Source organism: Protobothrops mucrosquamatus, unplaced genomic scaffold (genome assembly GCF_001527695.2).
Source record: "Protobothrops mucrosquamatus isolate PMUCROS unplaced genomic scaffold, P.Mucros_1.0 scaffold4168, whole genome shotgun sequence".
Taxonomy (NCBI): Eukaryota; Metazoa; Chordata; class Lepidosauria; order Squamata; family Viperidae; genus Protobothrops; species Protobothrops mucrosquamatus.
This window is the reverse complement of record NW_015390094.1, coordinates 44,503-66,382: the sequence shown is the minus strand read 5'-3', so window position 1 is coordinate 66,382 and position 21,880 is coordinate 44,503. Positions and strand designations below refer to the sequence as shown.

Below are 21,880 nucleotides of genomic sequence, written 5' to 3'. Positions count from 1 at the left end.
AAAGCAGAACTCTTGGAAACAATTTCTTCCAACAGGAACTTTTATTAAGAGTAGTTGATAGCAGGCACAATAGACAGGATCTGAGGGATTCTTTACAGATTGATACTTTAAAGTGTCCCTAAGCAAACCCACCCCCATAGTTCATCCGGACGGTTCAGACCGGCCAATCCCCAGGTGTTAAGTCCATCGTGGGAAAGGGAAGATAACATCGGTCTGGCTCTGTTTGTAATACGATGTTCCACAGCTCTTCACACTTCCTTTTGAGACCGGAGAAATAAGCTAGGTTCCAGATGTTTGTATTTCTCCCCCCGGGAGAAGAAAGTTCAGAGAGATGCATAATGCAGGAGGCAATTTGTTACATTGTAATGGGCAGCAGACCCAAAGGCAATAAACAAAAGGTTACACTGTAGCGAATAGAGGAAGTGAACGCCATAAGCCCGCAGACATATCCCCCCCTCCCCCTTGGGAGTATGGCAGAATCCAGGGGAAGGTGAGATTTGGTTTTAGATTAGAGGAGATAGAAATGAAATATAAATGGATTCTGACACTCACCCTGCCATGCAGTGCTTGAACCGCTGGAACTGAGACTATCTCCAGCATCATTAAGCCACTGGGCCACTGCACCTCCTGTTCGGCAGCTATCTTATTTGGTGGGGGGGAAAGGTTAACTTCTTCCACCTTAAAATTCTCCAGAGAATCTCTAGGGAGAGGTGGTGAATGGAGAAGAGAAGGCCAGGCTGTCAGTTAAAAAATAATGTGGCAAATTAATTTCTGGCCCTCTGAGTTATGGACCTTGGATCTTTGAAAGGGTTCTGATAAAGAGGAAGAGATTTTTTTTTAAAAAAACTTCTGTTGCTGAAGTAGGTTCCAAGTCAGATGATTGCATGCTGTAACTTAGTGATATCTGGGACCTCTCTTTTCAAAGGACCCAAATGAAGATACAGAATGGAACGACGTCTTAAGAGATTTTGGGATTCTGCCTCCAAAAGAGGAGGTGAAGGATGAAATTGAGGAAATGGTTTTACGTTTACAAAAGGAAGCAGAAGGTAAGGGCCCGGCATTCATCAGTGATTAAAATTAACCTCCTCTCACCTCTGTAGCAAACCGGGTATGTCGATATGGTATGCGATATGTAGATAGTACAGAATCTCTTCAAAAAGCAAGGGAAAGCTGGGCCCCACACCTGTTCCCACCTATTCCCTGACACTTTTCACCAACATGATCACCTTAGGCAGGGCTTCCATATCTGAACTCCAAAAATTAAAATGTCTACAACAGTGGTGGCGAACCTATGGCACAGGTGCCAGAGGCAGCACTCAGAGCCCTCTCTGTCGGCACGCGCACCGTCGCCCCAGTCCTAGGCCTTCAGCTGGGTTTTATAAAACCTTTTTGCTTTAGGCCTCCGCCGCCGTGTGCAAAAAAAAAAAAGGTTCAATCAGTCAATTTCAACTTCTCGCAGGAAAAAAAAAGATCTCGCAAAGTTGGAATTGATTGATTGAACTTTTTAGTCCCATCCAGTCTGCTGTTACCACCACAGCCACGCCCACCCAATGGGCCATGCCCACCCAATGGGTCACGCCCATCTGGTACCCGACGATGCATAAGTGGATTTTGGGTTGCAGTTTGAGCACTCGGTCTCTAAAAGGTTCGCCATCACTGGTCTACAACCTGATTCTTTTTTATTTCTTTCCAGTTATGGTTAGCGATATTTAGATTTTTGGCGGCCAGATATGTATGTAACCAAGGCCATAGATGGAATTTCTGTAACCACTGCTTCCATTGAAGGTTCAGTTAGAGATAGCACAGAGGGAAGTTGAGAGTTGAGAGTTGAGTCCTGCAAACAAGAAATTCGTACACAGATATATAAATTACCTACATCCTAGCAGGAAATTACACACATGCTACTCATTTGCTTTTATTTATATGCACATGTACTCAATATTCTCTTCCAGTACTTTAAATTATCTTCAGTAACATTGATTATTGTTTCAAAATGAATTGCAAATAAGAAGCATGGATCTTTTCATTCTGCTCTATATTCAATGATATTTTTTTTCTCGACTTGGGCAAAGAAGTGCGAACAATGCTCTTTCCTTCTGACATTCACAACAGAAGCCTATAGATTAGCCCTGGCTGGCTGAGGAATTCTGGGAGTTGAAGTCCACAAGTCTTAAAGTTGCCAAGTTTGAAGACCACTGCTATAGATAAAGGAGAGGTAATGTCCCCAATGGGAAAGTGGATCTTTGAGAGGGAGAACATTTGAATCTAAAGCTTCTCATATACATGGCCCAACATTCCTCCACCACGCAGCCTTTCAACCATGGGCCATTTCACCTCAGGACTTCATTGAATTGACTAGATGCTGAGACTCTAGAAAGAGTACAGAGAAGAGCAACAAAGATGATTAGGGGACTGGAGGCTAAAACATATAAGGAATGGCTGCTGGAACTGGGTATGTCTAGTTTAACAAAGAGAAGGATGAGGGGGGACATGATAGCAGTGTTCCACTATCTCAGGGGCTGCCACAAAGAAGAGGGAGTCAAGCTATTCTCCAAGGCGCCTGAAGGCAGGACAAGAAGCAACGGATGGAAACTAATCAAGGAGAGAAGCAACCTAGAACTAAGGAGAAACTTCCTGACAGTTAGAACAATTAACCAATGGAACAACCTGCCTCCAGAAGCGGTGAATGCTCCAACACTGGAAGTTTTTAAGAAGAGACTGGACAGCCGTTTGTCTGAAATGGTATAGGGTTCCTGCCTGGGCAGGGGGTGGACTCGATGACCTCCAAGGTCCCTTCCAACTTTATTATTATTATTATTATTATTATTATTATTATTATTATTATTATTATTATTATTATTATTATTATTATTATTATTATTATTATTATTATTATTATTATTATTATTATTTCACAGAAGAGAGCTGAGCTTCAAAGCTGGAAAAATAGTAATTTTGCCTGCAGAGGCCATTTCATAAGTGACTTCTGAAATGAGATTTAAAGGGGAGGTCTTTGGCATGGATTTAATCCAATTTTCCTTTTGAATCTCAAGGGGGAAAAAAGGTTTGATTTATTATCCACTTCTTTCCCAGAAATATTTTAACTGGGGCATTTTCTTCTAGCTGTTGGTTAGATTAAAACCACTGTTTCTCTCCCTTTTTCTAGTGAAACCTTATGAAAAAATGAATCTGAAACAACTGAAAGAAGCTGAGGATGATTTTGATGAGGAAGAGTTAAAAGCTGTTGAAATGTACAGGTATGTCAAATTCTAAGGAACAGATGCAAAGTCTCCAGTATGGAGAAATAGATATTTCTCTATCAATAAACATATCATCATCATCACCTCAACTTTTAAATGTTACACGGAAGAATCGTTCTTGGACTAATATCCAAGCATCTGGCGCCATCTACAGCTCCTACTTTAAAAAAATCAATTTTCACCAAATCCCCATCTAAATAATGTATCTGTTTGTTCAAATTTAGTGATACCTACTGTTCTCTTGAGCAGGGCTTTTCAACCTTTTCACCCATTGTACCACTTTTAGGATATGGCAACATCCGGGTACCACCAGTCCCCTAGAGTACAGTAAGAAAGCTTTAAGGAAAATGGGGATGCGAATATTTAGGACATGGGGTTTGCCCTAAAAGCAGCACACACACCCCTGAGAAAAAAAATGTCCTACTTTATCAGGAGCATTTAAAGAGAGAAATGTATGTTTCAAATACCTGCAAAGTTTAATGGGCAGATGTCTATGGAGATTCTCATTCATCCAGGTCATAGCTGTCCCAAAAGGCAACTGGACTTTCTTTGTTTGTTTTTAATATATAAGATTTTTATTTGTTTTTTCCATACATACAATAGTAATTTTTCAACCAACGTGCTGTCTTGAGTTTACATGCTAATACATATTTAACTCCTAATCCTTTCTTCTTTCCTCCAGGCAATGGTAAAATAAATTCCAGGTTTGATAATAGTCCGTTTCTTCTTTTTCTTTCAGTCTCCTCCTCGTCAATCTATCCATCTCTGCGCATTCTAGTATTTTTTTTAATTATTTCTTCATCTGATGGTATTCCTTCATTTCCCCAGTGTTGCGCAAATATAATTCTTGCCGCTGTTGTGACATGCAAAATCAAGTATAAGCTTTGTTTATTAGTCTTCTTTTCTGGCATTATACCCAATAAAAAAAAGTTCAGGTTTAAAATCAACATGTTCTCCTAACATCTGTTCTAGCCAAGTATGCATCTTTTTCCAATACTTGTTTACTTTATCACATGTCCAACAAACATGATAATACGTGCCTGACTTATGTTTACATTTCCAACATCTATCTGACATATTTTTAAAACATTTTTGCTAATCTTGCTGGTGGCAAGTGCCATGCATAAAACATTTTGTATAAGTTTTCTTTATAGGAAGTTGACATTGTCCGTGTACAGTTTCTTTCCCGTAAGTTTTGCCATTTTTCTAATTCTATATCATAACCAAAATTTTTCGCCCATCTTATCACTGTTTCTTTGACCTGTTCACTTTCCATTTCTAAAGTTAATAAAAAATTATACATTTTCTTAATTAATTTGTTTTTTTTTTCTTGAAGACATTTCGCTTCTCATCCAAGAAGCGGGGATGAGCAGAACTGTAAAAGCTTCTTGGGATGAGAAGTGAAACGTCTTCAAGGAAACACCAAGTCCAGTTGTCTTTTGAAAAGGCACCTTTAATGGGCAGAGTTTATTATTTAAAACTGACCCCTCTTGAACTGAAAACTGTGTTTCCCCACTCGGTGCTGTTTGGGAGGACTTGTGGGACTGAACTAGAAAGGAATGGAAAAGGAATGGATGGGCTACATCAGTGGTGGCGAACCTATGGCATGCGTGCCAGAGGCGGCACTCAGAGCCCTCTCTGAGGGCACACGCGCTATCGTCCCAGCCCTGCCTCCCCCACAGCCCCCTCACCAGCAGCCCCCTGGAGGAGAATCGCCCCCGGGCGCAGTCCACGCGGAGCAGCGCAGCCAAGGACATGGCAGCTGGGAAGCAGGGACAAGACTCCGCCCTCGTGTCCCATCGCGTGCAGATGATGGTGCGGGGCACGGGCGGAGGGTGTGGCCGCCGTGGTGCTGCAGGGCTGCCTGGGCAATCTGCAGCAGGCCATGGAGGTGATGGGTGGCCCTGCGGGCGGACGGGGTGGAGCAGGGGGTGGAGTAGGGGGTGGGCGGGGCGGTTTTGGGGTACTCGGTCTCTAAAAGGTTCGCCATCACTGGGCTACATGTTGCCCAGGCAATAGATTCAGTTTCCCCATCTCTCCCCTACATGGTTCAATCACTGCACTCTTTTCGAACTCTCTTGCAGTCCCACCGTTTACAACCTTCACCTCTGAAAATCTCCAAGGAACGGGTGTGATACCGTACCCCTGTATTTTCATGGTCTCTCTCTTCCCACTTTTATTAACGGTTATGATATGAAAGCTTTCCCTTAAATTAGNTGAACTCCTCTGAAAAAAAGTAGTAGGAAGGAAAAAAAACTGTTATGGCATACGCCAGTTTACATCTGTCTTTTTTGAACTTGTCAAATTTACGATGTGTGGACGGACCTCAACTCCCAGGATTCCTAGTCAGCCAAATTAAAGTTGACAAGTTTGAAAAACACAACTTTAGATGGAGAAGGCAATTAACAGAAGGATAGAATCAAGATCATGTGAAGTATTAATACCACTTTACAATGCCTTGGTAAGGCCACACTTGGAATACTGCATCCAGTTTTGGTCACCATGATGTAAAAAATATGTTGAGCCTCTAGAAATAGTACAGAGAAGAGCAACAAAGATAATCAGGGGACTGGAGGCTAAAAAATACTGTATAAGGAACAGTTGCTGGAATTGGGTATGTCTAGTTTAATGAAGAGAAGGACGAGGGGTGACATGATAGCAGCGTTCCAATATCTCAGGGGCTGCCACAAAGAAGAGGGAGTCAAGCTATTCTCCAAAGCGCCTGAGGGCAGGACAAGAAGCAACGGATGGAAACTAATCAAGGAGAGAAGCAACCTAGAACTAAGGAGAAACTTCCTGACAGTTAGAACAATTAACCAATGGAACAACCTGCCTCCAGAAGTGGTGAATGCTCAAACACTGGAAGTTTTTAAGAAGAGACTGGACAACCATTTGTCTGTAATGGTATAGGGGTTTCTACCTGAGCAGGGGGTTGGACTAGATGACCTCCAAGATCCCTTCTAACTACATTATTATGATGATTATGATGATTATGATGATGATCATCATCATCATCATTATCATTTACAATTCCCAGTGATGATCAGGATGTCATAATGTTGTGAAAAAGTTGCTTCGAGATCTCAAAAGGCAAGCAGAAAATATATATGAAGAACAAAGCAAACAGTGACTGAACCAATAATTAGTATTTTAAAAACAGACACCCAAGTTCGAGTTTATCTGCATGCCTGTTTCTTAATTCCAGTGGTTTAGGAAAATGAAAAATAAGACACTATGATCATCCTATGTTGAAAATATGTCATACATTCTATGTCCGCCATAACTGATAAATACTTTGGGAACTGAGCAACACCACAGTCCTTTGGGCAATTACAACATTTTTAAATGATGGTATATTTTGTCTTTGAACATTCCTCATGAGTCTTAAAATATATAAATAGATTTAGGGCATATAAATTTATATTACAAAAAATATAATTTTCTTAGCTCTGAACACCTCAATGTTGGAAATCCAACTTTGTTGAGATCGTTGAAAATTCAGTTAGAGATCTTTTGTCAATCCTAAAAATGATAGATTCAGGATTCCGGAATGAGTGACAGTTAACATAATCTACAATAAGTTTAAAATTGTACTGCAGACAAATGCACCTATTATTACAATGATCTTTTACAAATAATAATAGCCTTATTTATCTTTATAAAACCAGCTGGTTCTGCACCATAGACCTGCTGTGTCTTGCCCAACTTTAAATCTTTGTTTAGCTTTCAATACAATTAATGCTTTGATATATACTGAGTTGATCAGTATTCTTTTAGTAGCAACTTAGATTAAGAATATTTTTTTAAGTAGTCCACACATGGAATACTCAATCAACAAGAAAGATTAAATAATTTACAATACATGAATAGCAGGATAAGTTAGCCAAAGTTCAGGTCCTTTTATTATATTTACAGTATTGTGAACCAAATATATTCCCTTGGTGCTCCAATGACTACCTATCCTTTGGGGAAAATATTTTAGGATTCAAGAGTTGTAAGAAAATTGATTTGAGAGTCTAAAAGACACCACCCGGGATGTTTACCAGGACACTGACGCCTATGGACACCATATGATCTACTCCTGCTTTAGAAAGTTAAGAACAATGCCTTGAAACACATCTGGAAAATATATGTAATCCACACCTAAGTACATAGACAGAGTGATCCCAGTATTGATTGACAAATTGAAGTTTCTAAACAGGTTTCAAATCAAATTTAGAAGTATAAATCAACAAAGGAAGTCCATTTTCTGTAGGACAGAAGCAGCAAAGTGTCTAATGAACAAAAACAAAAAAACAAAACAAAAAAACAAAAACAAAAACCTTTGGGACAAAACGGTGTTTTCATCTACTATCATCTCTTATCTGGATAGCAAAAAAATCAGTTTTCCTATCCCTGTTCCTGTTGTCATCTTTTGTAGGAAAGATTCTTCTTCTTCTTGTGCCATATCTGTTATCGGACGTTGGCGATCACGTTGGCGATCCTGTTTTTATCAGCAGCTGCATGAAAAAGTGCTGCTGAGTTTTGTTCAAGCCAGTCACTTAGATTTTTGAAGCTACGATGTTCTTCTTCTGCCTGGACCTCGTTTGCCTTCGATCTTTCCCTGGAGGAAAGATTGCTCGACAATTATTATTAGTGTACTAGCTGTACCCGGCCACGCGTTGCTGTGGCTCAGTCTGGTTAAATGGAAAAGAAAGAAAAGAGAAAGCGCACGTTTCTGTTGTTTTTACGTCCAAAAGATGGCGCTGTTTTTCAAAAAAAGCATGTTTTACCTGTCACAGGTGTGACATCTATATAATATAGGTATATAAAAACATGCGCGTATTCGAATGCAACGTTGTGTCGAAATTTCAAAGCAATCGGTGAAGAACTTTCGGAGATTTAAGATTTTGAACAAACAAACATTTACATTTTTATTTAGATAGATAGATGGCATTGTTGTCACAGTAGCCAAGAGACCACAATACTATTGCAGAGTAGTAGTTTGGCTTGCAATGCTTCCCAAGGTGTGCACAGGAGGGTGAGCTGGATTCGCACCCAGAGAGAAAGACAAGTGGCTCTTCCTGCAGCATCATGCAAGGCCCCCTCCCTCCCCGGAGCTGCCTCACAAACGGGTGTTGCAACTGGGAAGGTTCAGAACCATCAGGAATCTGACTACCTGCACAGAACAACCAGCTCAACTCCCCACTGAAGTGGTACCTATCTATCTACTTGCACAGAACATGCTTTCAAACTGTTAGGTGGACAGAAGCTGAGGTGGGTGACAGAAGCTCACTGTAAGGAGCCACTTCAATCCCACATTTTAAGAAAGCAGAACTCTTGGAAACAATTTCTTCCAACAGGAACTTTTATTAAGAGTAGTTGATAGCAGGCATAATAGACAGGATCTGAGGGATTCTTTACAGATTGATACTTTAAAGTGTCCCTAAGCAAACCCCACCCCCATAGTTCATCCGGACGGTTCAGACCGGCCAATTCCCCAGGTGTTAAGTCCATCATGGGAAAGGGAAGATAACATCGGTCCGGCTCTGTTTGTAATACGATGTTCCACAGCTCTTTACACTTCCTTTTGAGACCGGAGAAATAAGCCAGGTTCCGGATGTTTGTATTTCTCCCCCCCGGGAGAAGAAAGTTCAGAGAGATGCATAGTGCAGGAGGCAATTTGTTACATTGTAATGGGCAGCAGACCCAAAGGCAATAAACAAAAGGTTACACTGTAGCGAATAGAGGAAGTGAACGCCAAAAGCCCGCAAGCATATCCCCCCTCCCCCTTGGGAGTATGGCAGAATCCAGGGGAAGGTGAGATTTGGTTTTAGATCAGAAGAGATAGATAGAAATGAAATATAAATGGATTCTGACACTCACCCTGCCATGCAGTGCTAGGGCTTGAACCGCTGGAACTGAGACTATCTCCAGCATCATTAAGCCACTGGGCCACTGCACCTCCTGTTCGGCAGCTATCTTATTTGGTGGGGGGGGGAGGTTAACTTCTTTCACCTTAAAATTCTCCAGAGAATCTCTAGGGCCGTGGTGGCGAACTCATGGCACGGGTGCCAGAGGCGGCACTCAGAGCCCTCTCTGTGGGCACACACACCGTTGCCCCAGTCCTAGGCCTTCAGCTGGGTTTTATAAAACCTTTTCGCTTTAGGCCTCCGCTGCCGTGTGCAAACAAAAAAAAGATTCAATCAGTCAATTTCAACTTCTCACGGGAAAAAAAGATCTTGCAAAGTTGGAATTGATTGATTGAACTTTTTAGTCCCACCCAGTCTGCCGTTACCATCGTAGCCACATCCACCCAATGGGCCACCCCCCCAATTGGCCATACCCAGCCAATGGGCCACACCCAGCCAATGGGCCACACCCACCAAGCACCCGCCGATGCATAAGTGGGTTTTGGGTTGCAGTTTGGGCACTCGGTCTCTAAAAGGTTCGCCATCACTGCTCTAGGGAGAGGTGGTGAATGGAGAAGCGAAGGCCAGGCTGTCAGTTAAAAAATAATGTGGCAAATTAATTTCTGTCCCTCTGAGTTATGGACCTTGGATCTTTGAAAGGGTTCTGATGAAGAGAAAGAGAGTTTTTTAAAAAGACTTCTGTTGCTGAAGTAGGTTCCAAGTCAGATGGGTGCGTGCTGTAACTTAGTGATATCTGGGACCTCTTTTTCCAAAGGATCCAAATGAAGATACAGAATGGAACGACGTATTAAGAGATTTTGGGATTCTGCCTCCAAAAGAGGAGGTGAAGGATGAAATTGAGGAAATGGTTTTACGTTTACAAAAGGAAGCAGAAGGTAAGGGCCTGGCTTTCATCAGTTATTAAAATTAACCTGTAGCAAACCGGGTACGTAGATATGGTATGTGGTATGTAGATAAGCAAGGGAAAGGTGGGCCTTGGGCCCCACACTTGTTCCCACCTGTTCCCTGACACTTTTCACCAACATGATCACCTTAGGGCTAGGCAGGGCTTCCATATCTGAACTCCAAAAATTAAAATGTCTACAACATGATTCTTTTTTATTTCTTTCCGATCATGGTTAGCGATCTTCAGATTTTTGGCGGCCAGATATGTATGTAAGCAAGGCCATAGATCAGGGCTTTTCAACCAGTGGTACGGGTACCACCTGTGGTACATTGGCACCTGGCAGGTGGTACGCGACCATCCTAGAAAAGTGGTAGCGGGGGAGGGGAATGAGCTGCACAAGCCTGAGTGAGAGATGGCTGGAGCTGCAGGGCTGTCAGGGCTCAGCAGAAGCACCAGGATCAGTGCCAGGATCCAGCTGGAGCTCGGCGCTGATCCTGGCGCTTCTGCTGAGCCCAGAAGAAGCGCCAATCAGCTGGAATATTGCAGCATCTCCAGGATCTTGTGATTTACATTCAGATGCTTGGCAACTGATTCATATTTATGAGGGTCACAGTGTCCCAGGCTCATGTGAAGTGACCAAAACCTGCTGCAACCACCCAGCAGACGGGGGGAATAAAAACCAAACACCCCCACCCCACCCCCGCTGCCAATCCTCAACAGAAACGCTCACAACAATGAAAACCTCAGACAGGAGGAAGAGCGCGGCCGGGTGGGCAGGCAGGTGTCTTGCTCGGCTGTGGTTTGGGGGGCACTTTTTTCAGTGCCATTGTAACTTCAAACAGTCACTAAGCGAACTGTTGTAAGTCGAGAACTACCTGTACTTTATCACTTTTTTTCTTTCTTTTTTGGGGGGGGGTCATCAAATTTTTGGCACCTTGCTAGGCGACTGGTGGTACTTGGATGTTGCCATATCCTAAAAGTGGTACAAGGAGTGAAAAGGTTGAAAAGCCCTGCCATAGATGGAATTTCTGTAACCACTGCTTTCATTGAAGGTTCAGTTAGAGATAGCACAGAGGGAAATTGAGAGTTGAGAGTTGAGTCCTCCAAACAAGAAATTCGTACACAGATATATAAATTACCTAACTCCTAGTAGGAAATTATATACATGGTACTCATTTGCTTTTATTTATATGCACATATACTCAATATTCTCTTCCAGTACTTTAAATTATCTTCAGTAACATTGATTATTGTTTCAAAATGAATTGCAAATAAGAAGCATGGATCTTTTCATTCTGCTCTATATTCAATGATATTTTTTTTCTCGACTTGCGCAAAGAAGTGCGAACAATGCTCTTTCCTTCTGACATTCACAACAGAAGCCTATAGATCAGCCCTGGCTGGCGGAGGAATTCTGGGAGTTGAAGTCCACAAGTCTTAAAGTTGCCAAGTTTGAAGATCCCTGCTATAGATAAAGGAGAGCTAATGTCCCCAATAGGAAAGTGGATCTTTAAGAGGGAGAACATTTGAATCTAAAGCTTCTCATACATGGCCCAACATTCCTCCACCACGCAGCCTTTCAACCATGGGCCATTTCACCTCAGGACTTCACTGAATTGACTAGATGTTGAGACTCTAGAAAGAGTACAGAGAAGAGCAACAAAGATGATTAGGGGACTGGAGGCTAAAACATATAAGGAACGGTTGCTGGAATTGGGTATGTCTAGTTTAATGAAGAGAAGGACGAGGGGGGACATGATAGCAGTGTTCCAATATCTCAGGGGCTGCCACAAAGAAGAGGGAGTCAAGCTATTCTCCAAGGCGCCTGAAGGCAGGACAAGAAGCAACGGATGGAAACTAATCAAGGAGAGAAGCAACCTAGAACTAAGGAGAAACTTCCTGACAGTTAGAACAATTAACCAGTGGAACAACCTGCCTCCAGAAGTGGTGAATGGTCCAACACTGGAAGTTTTTAAGAAGAGACTGGACAGCCGTTTGTCTGAAATGGTGTAGGGTTCCTGCCTGGGCAGGGGGTTGGACTCGATGACCTCCAAGGTCCCTTCCAACTTTATTATTATTATTTCACAGAAGAGAGCTGAGATTCAAAGCTGGAAAAATAGTAATTTCGCCTGCAGAGGCCATTTCATAAGTGACTTCTGAAATGAGATTTAAAGGGGAGGTCTTTGGCATGGATTTAATCCAATTTTCCTTTTGAATCTCAAGGGGGAAAAAAGGTTTGATTTATTATCCACTTCTTTCCCAGAAATATTTTAACTGGGGCATTTTCTTCTAGCTGTTGGTTAGATTAAAACCACTGTTTCTCTCCCTTCCTTTTTCTAGTGAAACCTTATGAAAAAATGAATCTGAAACAACTGAAAGAAGTTGAGGATGATTTTGATGAGGAAGAGTTAAAAGCTGTTGAAATGTACAGGTATGTCAAATTCTAAGGAACAGATGCAAAGTCTCCAGTATGGGGAAATAGATATTTCCCTATCAATAAACATATCATCATCATCACCTCAACTTTTAAATGTTACACGGAAGAATCGTTCTTGGACTAATATCTAAGCATCTGGCGCCATCTACAGCTCCTACTTTAAAAAAATCAATTTTCACCAAATCCCCATCTAAATAATGTATCTGTTTGTTCAAATTTAGTGATACCTACTGTTCTCTTGAGCAGGGCTTTTCAACCTTTTCACCCATTGTACCACTTTTAGGATATGGCAACATCCGAGTACCACCAGTTGCCTAGCAAGGTGTCAAAAAGTTGATGACCAAAAAAAAAAGAAAAAAGGAAAAAAGTGATAAAGTACAGGTAGTCCTCGACTTACAACAGTTCGCTTAGTGACTGTTCGAAGTTACAATGGCACTGAAAAAAGTGCCCCCCAAGCCACAGCCGAGCAAGACGCCTGCCTGCCCACGCAGTGGCGCTCTTCCTCCTGTCCGAGGTTTTCATTGTTGTGAGGGTGGGAGTGGGAGTGTTTGGTTTTTATTCCCTCCGTCTGCTGGGTGGTTGCAGCAGGTTTTGGTCACTTCACATGACCCTGGGACACTGTGACCGTCATAAATATGAATCAGTTGCCAAGCATCTGAATGTAAATCACAAGACCCTGGAGATGCTGCAACATTCCAGCTGATCGGCGCTTCTGGGCTCAGCAGAAGCACCAGGATCAGCGCCGAGCTCCAGCTGGATCCTGGCACTGATCGTGGTGCTTCCGCTGAGCCCTGACAGCCCTGCAGCTCCAGCCATCTCTCGCTCAGGCTTGGGCGGTGCTGCCACCAGTTCAGCTCATTCCCCTCCCCCACTACTTTTCTAGGATGGTCGCGTACCACCTGCCAGGTGCCAATGTACCACAGGTGGTACCCGTACCATTGGTTGAAAAGCCCTGTTCTAGAGTACAGTAAGAAAGCTTTAAGGAAAATGGGGATGCGAATATTTAGGACATGGGGTTTGCCCTAAAAGCAGCACACACACCCCTGAGAAAAAAAATGTCTTACTTTATCAGGAGCATTTAAAGAGAGAAATGTATGTTTCAAATACCTGCAAAGTTTACTGGGCAGATGTCTATGGAGATTCTCAGTCATCCAGGTCATGGCTGTCCCAAAAGGCAACTGGACTTTCTTTGTTTGTTTGTTTTTAATATATAAGATTTTTATTCGTTTTTTCCATACATACAATAGTAATTTTTCAACCAACGTGCTGTCTTGAGTTTACATGCTAATACATATTTAACTTCTAATCCTTTCTTCTTTCCTCCAGCCAATGGTAAAATAAATTCCAGGTTTGATAGTAGTCCGTTTCTTCTTTTTCTTTCAGTCTCCTAGTCAATCTGTCCATCTCTGCGCATTCTAGTCTTTTTTTTAATTATTTCTTCCTCTGATAGTATTTCTTCATTTTCCCAGTGTTGCGCAAATATAATTCTTGCCGCTGTCGTGACATGCAAAGTCAAGTATAAGCTTTGTTTATTAGTCTTCTTTTCTGGCATTATACCTAATAAAAAAAAGTTCAGGTTTAAAATCAACATGTTCTCCTAACATCTGTTCTAGCCAAGTATGCATCTTTTTCCAATACTTGTTTACTTTATCACATGTCCACCAAACATGATAATACGTGCCTGACTTATGTTTACATTTCCAACATCTATCTGACATATTTTTAAAACATTTTTGCTAATCTCGCTGGTGGCAAGTGCCATGCACAAAACATTTTGTATAAGTTTTCTTTATAGGAAGTTGACGTTGTCCATGTACAGTTTCTTTCCCGTAAGTTTTGCCATTTTTCTAATTCTATATTATAACCAAAAAATTTTGCCCATCTTATCACTGTTTCTTTGACCTGTTCACTTTCCATTTCTAAAGTTAATAAAAAAATTATACATTTTCTTAATTAATTTCTTTTTTTTTTCTTGAAGACGTTTCGCTTCTCATCCAAGAAGCAGGGATGAGCAGAACTGTAAAAGCTTCTTGGGATGAGAAGTGAAACGTCTTCAAGGAAATACCAAGTCCAGTTGTCTTTTGAAAAGGCACTTTTAATGGGCAGAGTTTATTATTTAAAACTGACCCCTCTTGAACTGAAAACTGTGTTTCCCCACTCGGTGCTGTTTGGGAGGACTTGTAGGACTGGATTAGAAAGGACTGGAAAAGGAATGGATGGGCTACATCAGTGGTGGCGAACCTATGGCACGCGTGCCAGAGGCGGCACTCAGAGCCCTCTCTGTGGGCACACGCGCTGTCATCCCAGCCCCACCTCCCCCACGGCCACCTCACCAGCAGCCCCCCAGAGGAGAATCGCCCCCGGGCGCAGTCCACACGGAGCAGTGCAGCCAAGGACATGGCAGCTGGGCAGCAGGGACAAGACTCCGCCCTCGTGCCCCATCACGTGCAGATGATGCTGCGGGGCACGGGCGGAGGGTGTGACCGCCATGGTGCTGCAGGGTCGCCTGGGCAATCTGCAGCAAGCCATGGAAGCAGTGGGTGGCCCTGTGGGCGAACAGGGTGGAGCAGGGGGTGGAGTAGGGGGGTGGGCGGGGCGGTTTTGGGGCACGCAGTCTCTAAAAGGTTCGCCATCACTGGGCTACATGTTGCCCAGGCAACAGATTCAGTTTCCCCATCTCTCCCCTACATGGTTCAATCACTGCACTCTTTTCGAACTCTCTTGCAGTCCCACCGTTTACAACCTTCACCTCTGAAAATCTCCAAGGAACGGGTGTGATACCGTACCCCTGTATTTTCATGGTCTCTCTCTTCCCACTTTTATTAACGGTTATGATATGAAAGCTTTCCCTTAAATTAGGAAGCAACGCTTAGCAGAATTAAAAGCTCTACAAAAGAGACAAAAATTTGGAGAGCTGAATGAAATTTCTGGGGATCAATATGTGCGGGAAGTCACAAATGCGCCAAAGGATGTGTGGGTTGTCATCCATCTGTATAACACAAGGTAAGAGAGAAGTGTGTGTGTGTGTTAGAACATTTATACTGTAAATACGGTAAGTCTTTTCACACCCTGATGCATATTCTGCTAATAGAAAGGCATGCAGTGATGGGACACACTTATTCCCTGTTCTCCCAATTTCACTTTCTAGTGGATCTCCAAATCTTATCTGGAGAGGTGGAGGACACTCCTAAGAAGATCTAGACTAGGTTTCATAGAGATGTTTATACAGGGAAGAGAGTGATGGAAGATCCTGCATTACAGGGTCACTGATATAATATTGGGTGCAACTTAATTTAAACAGTCCAATACACGTTACCTGAAATAAAAGTGGCTATGTGTCATTGGAGAAACACTGAAGCAATTTCTAACTGGAGGAAATAGTTTCTGTGGAAAACTATTTCTGTATATACAAGGTTCCAGTGCTGGGATTCAGCCAGTTTGCACCAGCTAATTTTTTGTTGCCCAGGCCCAGAACGGACTTCCGGAAGTGGCATCCACACAGAGAACTGGTTGTTCACATATTTGAATCCCACCACTGCCAGGTTCATGTGGATAATAGATATTACCTGCAGTATAGTTGAGCAAAAGAGCATTTTTTAAACATGCTGCTTCTCTGTGGTGGAGTAGTGGTTAGAATGCGGTATTGCAGGCTAACTCTGCACACAGCCAGAAGTTCGATCCAGCAGCTTAAGGTAGACTCCTGAGGTTAGTAAAATGGGGACCCAGAGTGTTGGGGGCAAGATGCTGACTCTGTAAACTGCTTAGAGAGGGCTGTAAAGCATTATGAAGTGGTATATAAGTCTAGTGGTTATTGCTAAAAAGCAAAAAGACATCTGAAATCAGACTGGCATATTTATAAACTGCATACATGGATTTACAAGCAATTGACAGAGTTTCTAGTAATCCAGTATTTTCAGATACATCATAACAAAGATTATTATTATATATTTCTGTTGGAGATTAATAATCAAATTCTTTTCCTCCTCCTTTAGTATTCCAATGTGTGCGTTGGTTAACAGACACCTCAGCCTACTGGCCATAAAATTTCCAGAAACTAAGTTTGTGAGAGCCATTGCCAAGAGCTGTATTGAAAACTATCATGATAATTGCTTGCCTACAATATTTGTCTATAAGGATGGTAAAATTGAAGGCAAGTTAATTGGAGTTATGGAGTTTGGCGGAACAGCGCTTACGGTAGAAGGTAATATATTTATAGATATATTTAAATAAATTGTTGAATTAGAGGATTGTACAAAGAGAGTCAGTGTGATGTAGTGGTTAAACAGAAACCTGGGTTCAAGTCCACTCATGGTCACAGAAGCTCACTGGGTGATTTGGGGCAAGCCAATCTCTCTGTCAGTTTCACAACAACTAGAGTTGCTGTTGTGGGGATAAATGTAAAGAGAAATCTCCATGTAAGTTGCTTTGAATCCCTGGAGGAACAGTGGAATATAAACAGTGAGTACCTGTACAAGTAGTCCTCGACTTACGACCACAATTAAGCCCAAAATTGCTGTTGTTAAGTGAGACATTTGTTAAGTGAATCTTATGTCATTTTACAACCTTTCTCGCAACAACTCTTAAGTGAACTTCTACAATTATTAAGTTAATAACACGGTTGTTAAGTGAATCTGGCTTCCCCATTGACTTTGCTTGTCAGAAGGTCGCGAAAGGGGATCGCATGATTCCGAGAGACTGTAACCATCATAAATGTGAGTCAGTTGCCAAGTGCCTGGATTTTAATCATGTGACCACGGGGATGCTGCAATGGCCATCTGAAAAATGGTCATAACCCCCTTTTTTCAGTGCCGTTGTAACTCCGGACGGTCAGTAAATGAACTGTTGTAAGTCAAGGACTACTTGTAATGGCTAAGGGGCTGAACCAGGAGATTGAAAATTTGAGGCCTCCCCGGTGCATGCAAGCTGGCTGGGTGACTCTGGGCCAGTCCCAGTCTCTCAGTCCAATCTACCTCACAAGGTTGCTGTTGCGGAAAATAAGAGGCGGGAGAATTAGGTATGTCCGCACGCTGTGTTGTGTGTAAAAAGGTGAAATAAATACTGTATATAGTAATAAATCTAACAAACATAAGGTTCATTTAAGCTCTTAGTCCAGGGGTAGGCAACCTTGGCTCTTTTATGACTCGTGGACTTCAACTCCCAGAATTCCTGAGCCAGCCATGCTGAGGGGAAAGGGAGAGGTTTCCAAGCTGAGCCATGCTGGCTCAGGAATTCTGGGAGTTGAAGTCCACGAGTCATAAAAGAGCCGAGGTTGCCTACTCCTGTACTTAGTCCTAGCTGGCAACCTTATGCATTCCATGCTAGGTTCCATCAGATGTGAGAAATGATACATCTGCACAAATGTGTGCGTAACTAGTGATACAAGGTGATGCACATTAGTATTATTGTGGCTTCTCTTTCCGTTTCTCTGAAAAGATTCTGTTGTTTCAGATCTTGAATGGAAGTTGGCAGAATTTGGTGCTGTAAAAACAGATTTAGAAGAAAACCCACGGAAAGGTATTCGGGACATGATGATGTCCTTGCTTAGAAAGACTTCTATAGATGATAACTAGAGTACGAAGAGACAAATGCTGCTATATCTATGTGGTCAAATTTAGTTTGCAGTTGTACCATTTGCTGTACTGTCAACGCCCAAATATAAATGCTTTCTGCTCCAGTCCAAAAGTTGGTGTCTAGCCTCATTCTACACTTGAAGGAACAAATATCCCTGTGTTTACCCTCATAAGATTGTTTAGCAGTGTGTAGCCTATTTGTTAACAACTGCATTTCAAAGTCTTGAAGAACATAGGCAGTCTCTTGTTTTAAAGTCTTGAGGTTGTGCTTTTCCCAAGGTCTTTTTTTTCAAAACTGAATGCTTAATTGGTTAAATATCTTGGTAGAGGCACATGGAAATATCATAGAATGAATACAGACACACACAGTCAGATGGCTCAGTTATACTCAATAGCTTTAAGATCTTTTTAGGAGAAGTAGATGCCTGGACTCCCCACAGGGAGTCCTTGGCTTATGACTAGTCACTTTAATGGCCATTTGAAGTTACGAGCCCCCAGAAGGTACTTACGACTCAATTCCAAAGTTCTGATGGTCACATGATCCTAATTTATGATGTTTTTGCCCAAAACAGGCATTTATTTCCAGCTTTTGGCAAAACTACTCCATAGCCAACAATGAGTTCACTTAATGGTTGTGGTTTCACTTAACAGCCATGGTGGTTCTTTCAATGACGGCTGCAGAAGAGGTTGTAAAATATGGCTGGTCACGTGACGACCTGCTTTATGACTGTTACAGCTCCATGACAGTCAAGGATTACTTTTTTTTTTTTTAAAGGAAACGCATCTAAAGGAAGGTCAATTATTTGAAATGTTCAGACAGATCCGTCTGTCATTCAAAGCAATAAAACTAATGAAGTAAACTCTACTACAGCTCATTATATGGGGGTTTTGCACATATTCCCATCTACGGGTCTCGACAGACTAAAACAAATAACAGAAAGGTAAAAATTGTATTGATATAAGATGCAGTCTGGAGAATGTGGGTGCATATATATGTGTCTACACTCTATACCAGGGTAAGCAACCTTGGCTGTTTTATGACTCGTGGACTTCAACTCCCAGAATTCCACGAGTCATAAAACAGCCAAGGGTGCCTACCCCTGCTCTATAACCTGGACTTTTTTGTATTAAAAGTTCCCTGCAACTTCAAGTCACTTTCTCTCCTTCTAGAGATGTAGGATTTCTCATTGATTTCTCCCTTCTCTGCTTCTCCATTTAATTGTAAATTGTGTTTCAGAGGATTTTTTTTTTATCGTAAGAAATGGTCTTCAGTTAGAGCAAGAAAGAGTACACCATCAAGGTGCTATTAAGTTGTCTGACTAGGAGTGGATGGCCCCAGGTTTTAGTCTATCTTCACTCACGGAAGTCAAGTCGATGACTGTAGGATGGCCATTCTCTCTCAGTTCAACCTATCGCATTGGGAAAAACATTCCCAATTTATTATGGGAAAAACAAGAGAAAAGTGTGGTATGTAAGCTGCTCTGGACTCCTGGAGGAAAAGTGGAATATAAACCTACAAATTTACAAATAAATAAATAAATAATGTATAGCTTTTGCATTCCAAACCGATAGCATTAAAACAGACACCTAGAATATCCGACACTGAGAAAAATATTTCTGTAGAATAAACATTAAGCCAGATGATTTGGCTCCTCTATTGACTAAATTCTTATCCATCCAAATAGCTTCAAAAACTAGGCATATTTTAGCCGCAATAAAAGCTTTTTTTCGGTATTTCTTTGCCTGTTAACACTGGGAATTTGATCATATGCTGAGCAAAGTTCTGTTACACGGCGAAACACCCAACCAAATATATGAACAATGAACAATTTTTCCCACTTATTAAAAAATTAACTACCGTATTTTCCGGCGCATAAGACGACTTTCTAAACCCTGAAAATCTTCTCAAAAGTCAGGGGTCATTTTATACGCCCAGTCGTCTTATACGCCGGAAAATACGGGTATTCTATTTTATTCCTTTACACATGTGGTTTGGCATACTACTCATCAAGTTTTCTCTCCTCCCCCTCTCTCTCGCTCAAACTCTATATTTTAACTGGAAAAGTTGGGGGTCGTCTTATACGCCGGAAAATACGGTAAATACAAAAAAAACAAAAACAAAGAAAAAGAATATAGAAAAATTACACAAGGGAAAAAAAGAAAGCTAAAAAGAAAACAAAAACATAACAGGACATATATTCACGGACATATTTATATAAAGTTGTACAATAAACATTTCATAAGAATAACTGAGGGAGCAAATTAGATTATATAATGTCTATGGAGATTCTCAGTCACCCAGATCGGGTTGTCCCAAAGGTGGTTTTTCAAAAGACAACTGGACTTTCTTTGTTTTTCCTTGAAGATGTTTTGCTTCTCATCTTCAGTTCTTCTCATCTTCAGCTTCTCATCTTCAGCTTCTTCAGTTCTCCACCAATTAGTCAGAACTGAAGAATTTTCTTGGATGAGAAGTGAAATGTCTTCAAGGAAAAACAGAGAATGTCCAGTTGACTTTTGAAAAAGCACCTTTGGGACTAGATTATGGAGCAGAGGTGATACTTCTCCTGGACCTCGCCAGCTGGAATTCCTTGACTAACAGGATCCGCAGCATCTCTCTTCTGTTGGCCCAGGTGGAGTAGGCCTGTTCCATTGGTATGAGATGGTTCCTCAAGTAATCTGGATCCATGCCATGCAGAGGCTTATGGGTAATGATCTTCAATTGCACCCGGAAGCAAATTGACCAGTGGAGCTTGTGGAGCAGTGGTGTAACAAGGACCACTGCAGGGGGGCCCAAAGATTACCTGGGCCACCAGTTGAAGCTTCTGAATGCTCTTCAAACATAGCCCCATGTAGAGCAGTGAGGTCAAACTGCTGGTTGCATCATGCGGAGGCCACGCCCACCCCAGCTCCGGCAATGCGAAAAAAGTCACGATACGTCACGACACATCATGTGGCGCAGCAAGTTTGACACCCGTGATGTAGAGCATTATCTTAAATTCTAAGATACGATTTTGAAGGAATATCTTTCTGGACTAGACCCATTGCTTCCCTTCACGCAGTGCACTGATGAACTAATGGTGAAATAAGCAAATGGATTTAGTTCAATAAGGGGATTTCTCTATTTTTTGCAATGTATATCCTGTGTGGTGAAATGATCTCACTAGTGATTTCTTTGTACAGGTAATCCTCAGCTTACAACAGTTTATTTTCTGACCATTCCAAGTTACAAGGGCACTTTAAAAAGGGACTTATGACCGTTTTTCACACTTACGACCATTGCAGCGTCCCCATGGTCAAGTGATCAAAATTCAGACACGTGGCAACTGGTTCATATTTATGACGGTTGCAGTGTCCCAGGATCATGTGATTACTTTTGATGACCTTCTGACAAGCAGAGCCAATGGGGAGGGCAGACTGCACTTAAGATCTTTGTTACTAATTTAACAACTGCAGGGATTCAATTAACAACGGTGACAAGAAAGGTCGTAAAATGTGAAAATTTGGGCTCAGATCTGGTCGTAAGTCAAGGACAAAATATCTTTCACTTCATTCGCAAGACACATTAGTTTGCCTGCATCGGATACAGCTGAGCTAAGTTCTTTTGGACTACTGTAACGCTCTCTACATGGGGCTCCCCTTGAGGAGCACTCGGAGGCTCCAGCTAGTCCAGAATGCGGCCGCGCGGGCGGTGATGGGAGCGACTTGTCGCTCCCATGTAACACCGCTGCTGCGCGAGCTGCATTGGCTGCCTGTGGCCTTCCGGGTGCGCTTCAAGGTGTTGATCATCATCTTTAAAGCGCACCATGGCATCGGAC

General features: G+C 42.0%; 1 protein-coding gene across 1 annotated transcript; it reads left to right on the top strand.

Annotated features, from left to right (window-relative positions):
- Positions 1-925: 925 nt before the first annotated feature.
- On the top strand, positions 926-18,065 carry PDCL2 (phosducin like 2; the record flags this gene model as incomplete). The annotated part of the gene is made up of 5 exons (XM_029286586.1): positions 926-1,046; positions 3,167-3,257; positions 15,355-15,498; positions 16,488-16,696; positions 17,944-18,065. Coding segments are annotated over 5 exons (687 nt in total), but the record flags the coding sequence as incomplete, so codon positions are not given.
- Positions 18,066-21,880: the final 3,815 nt, after the last annotated feature.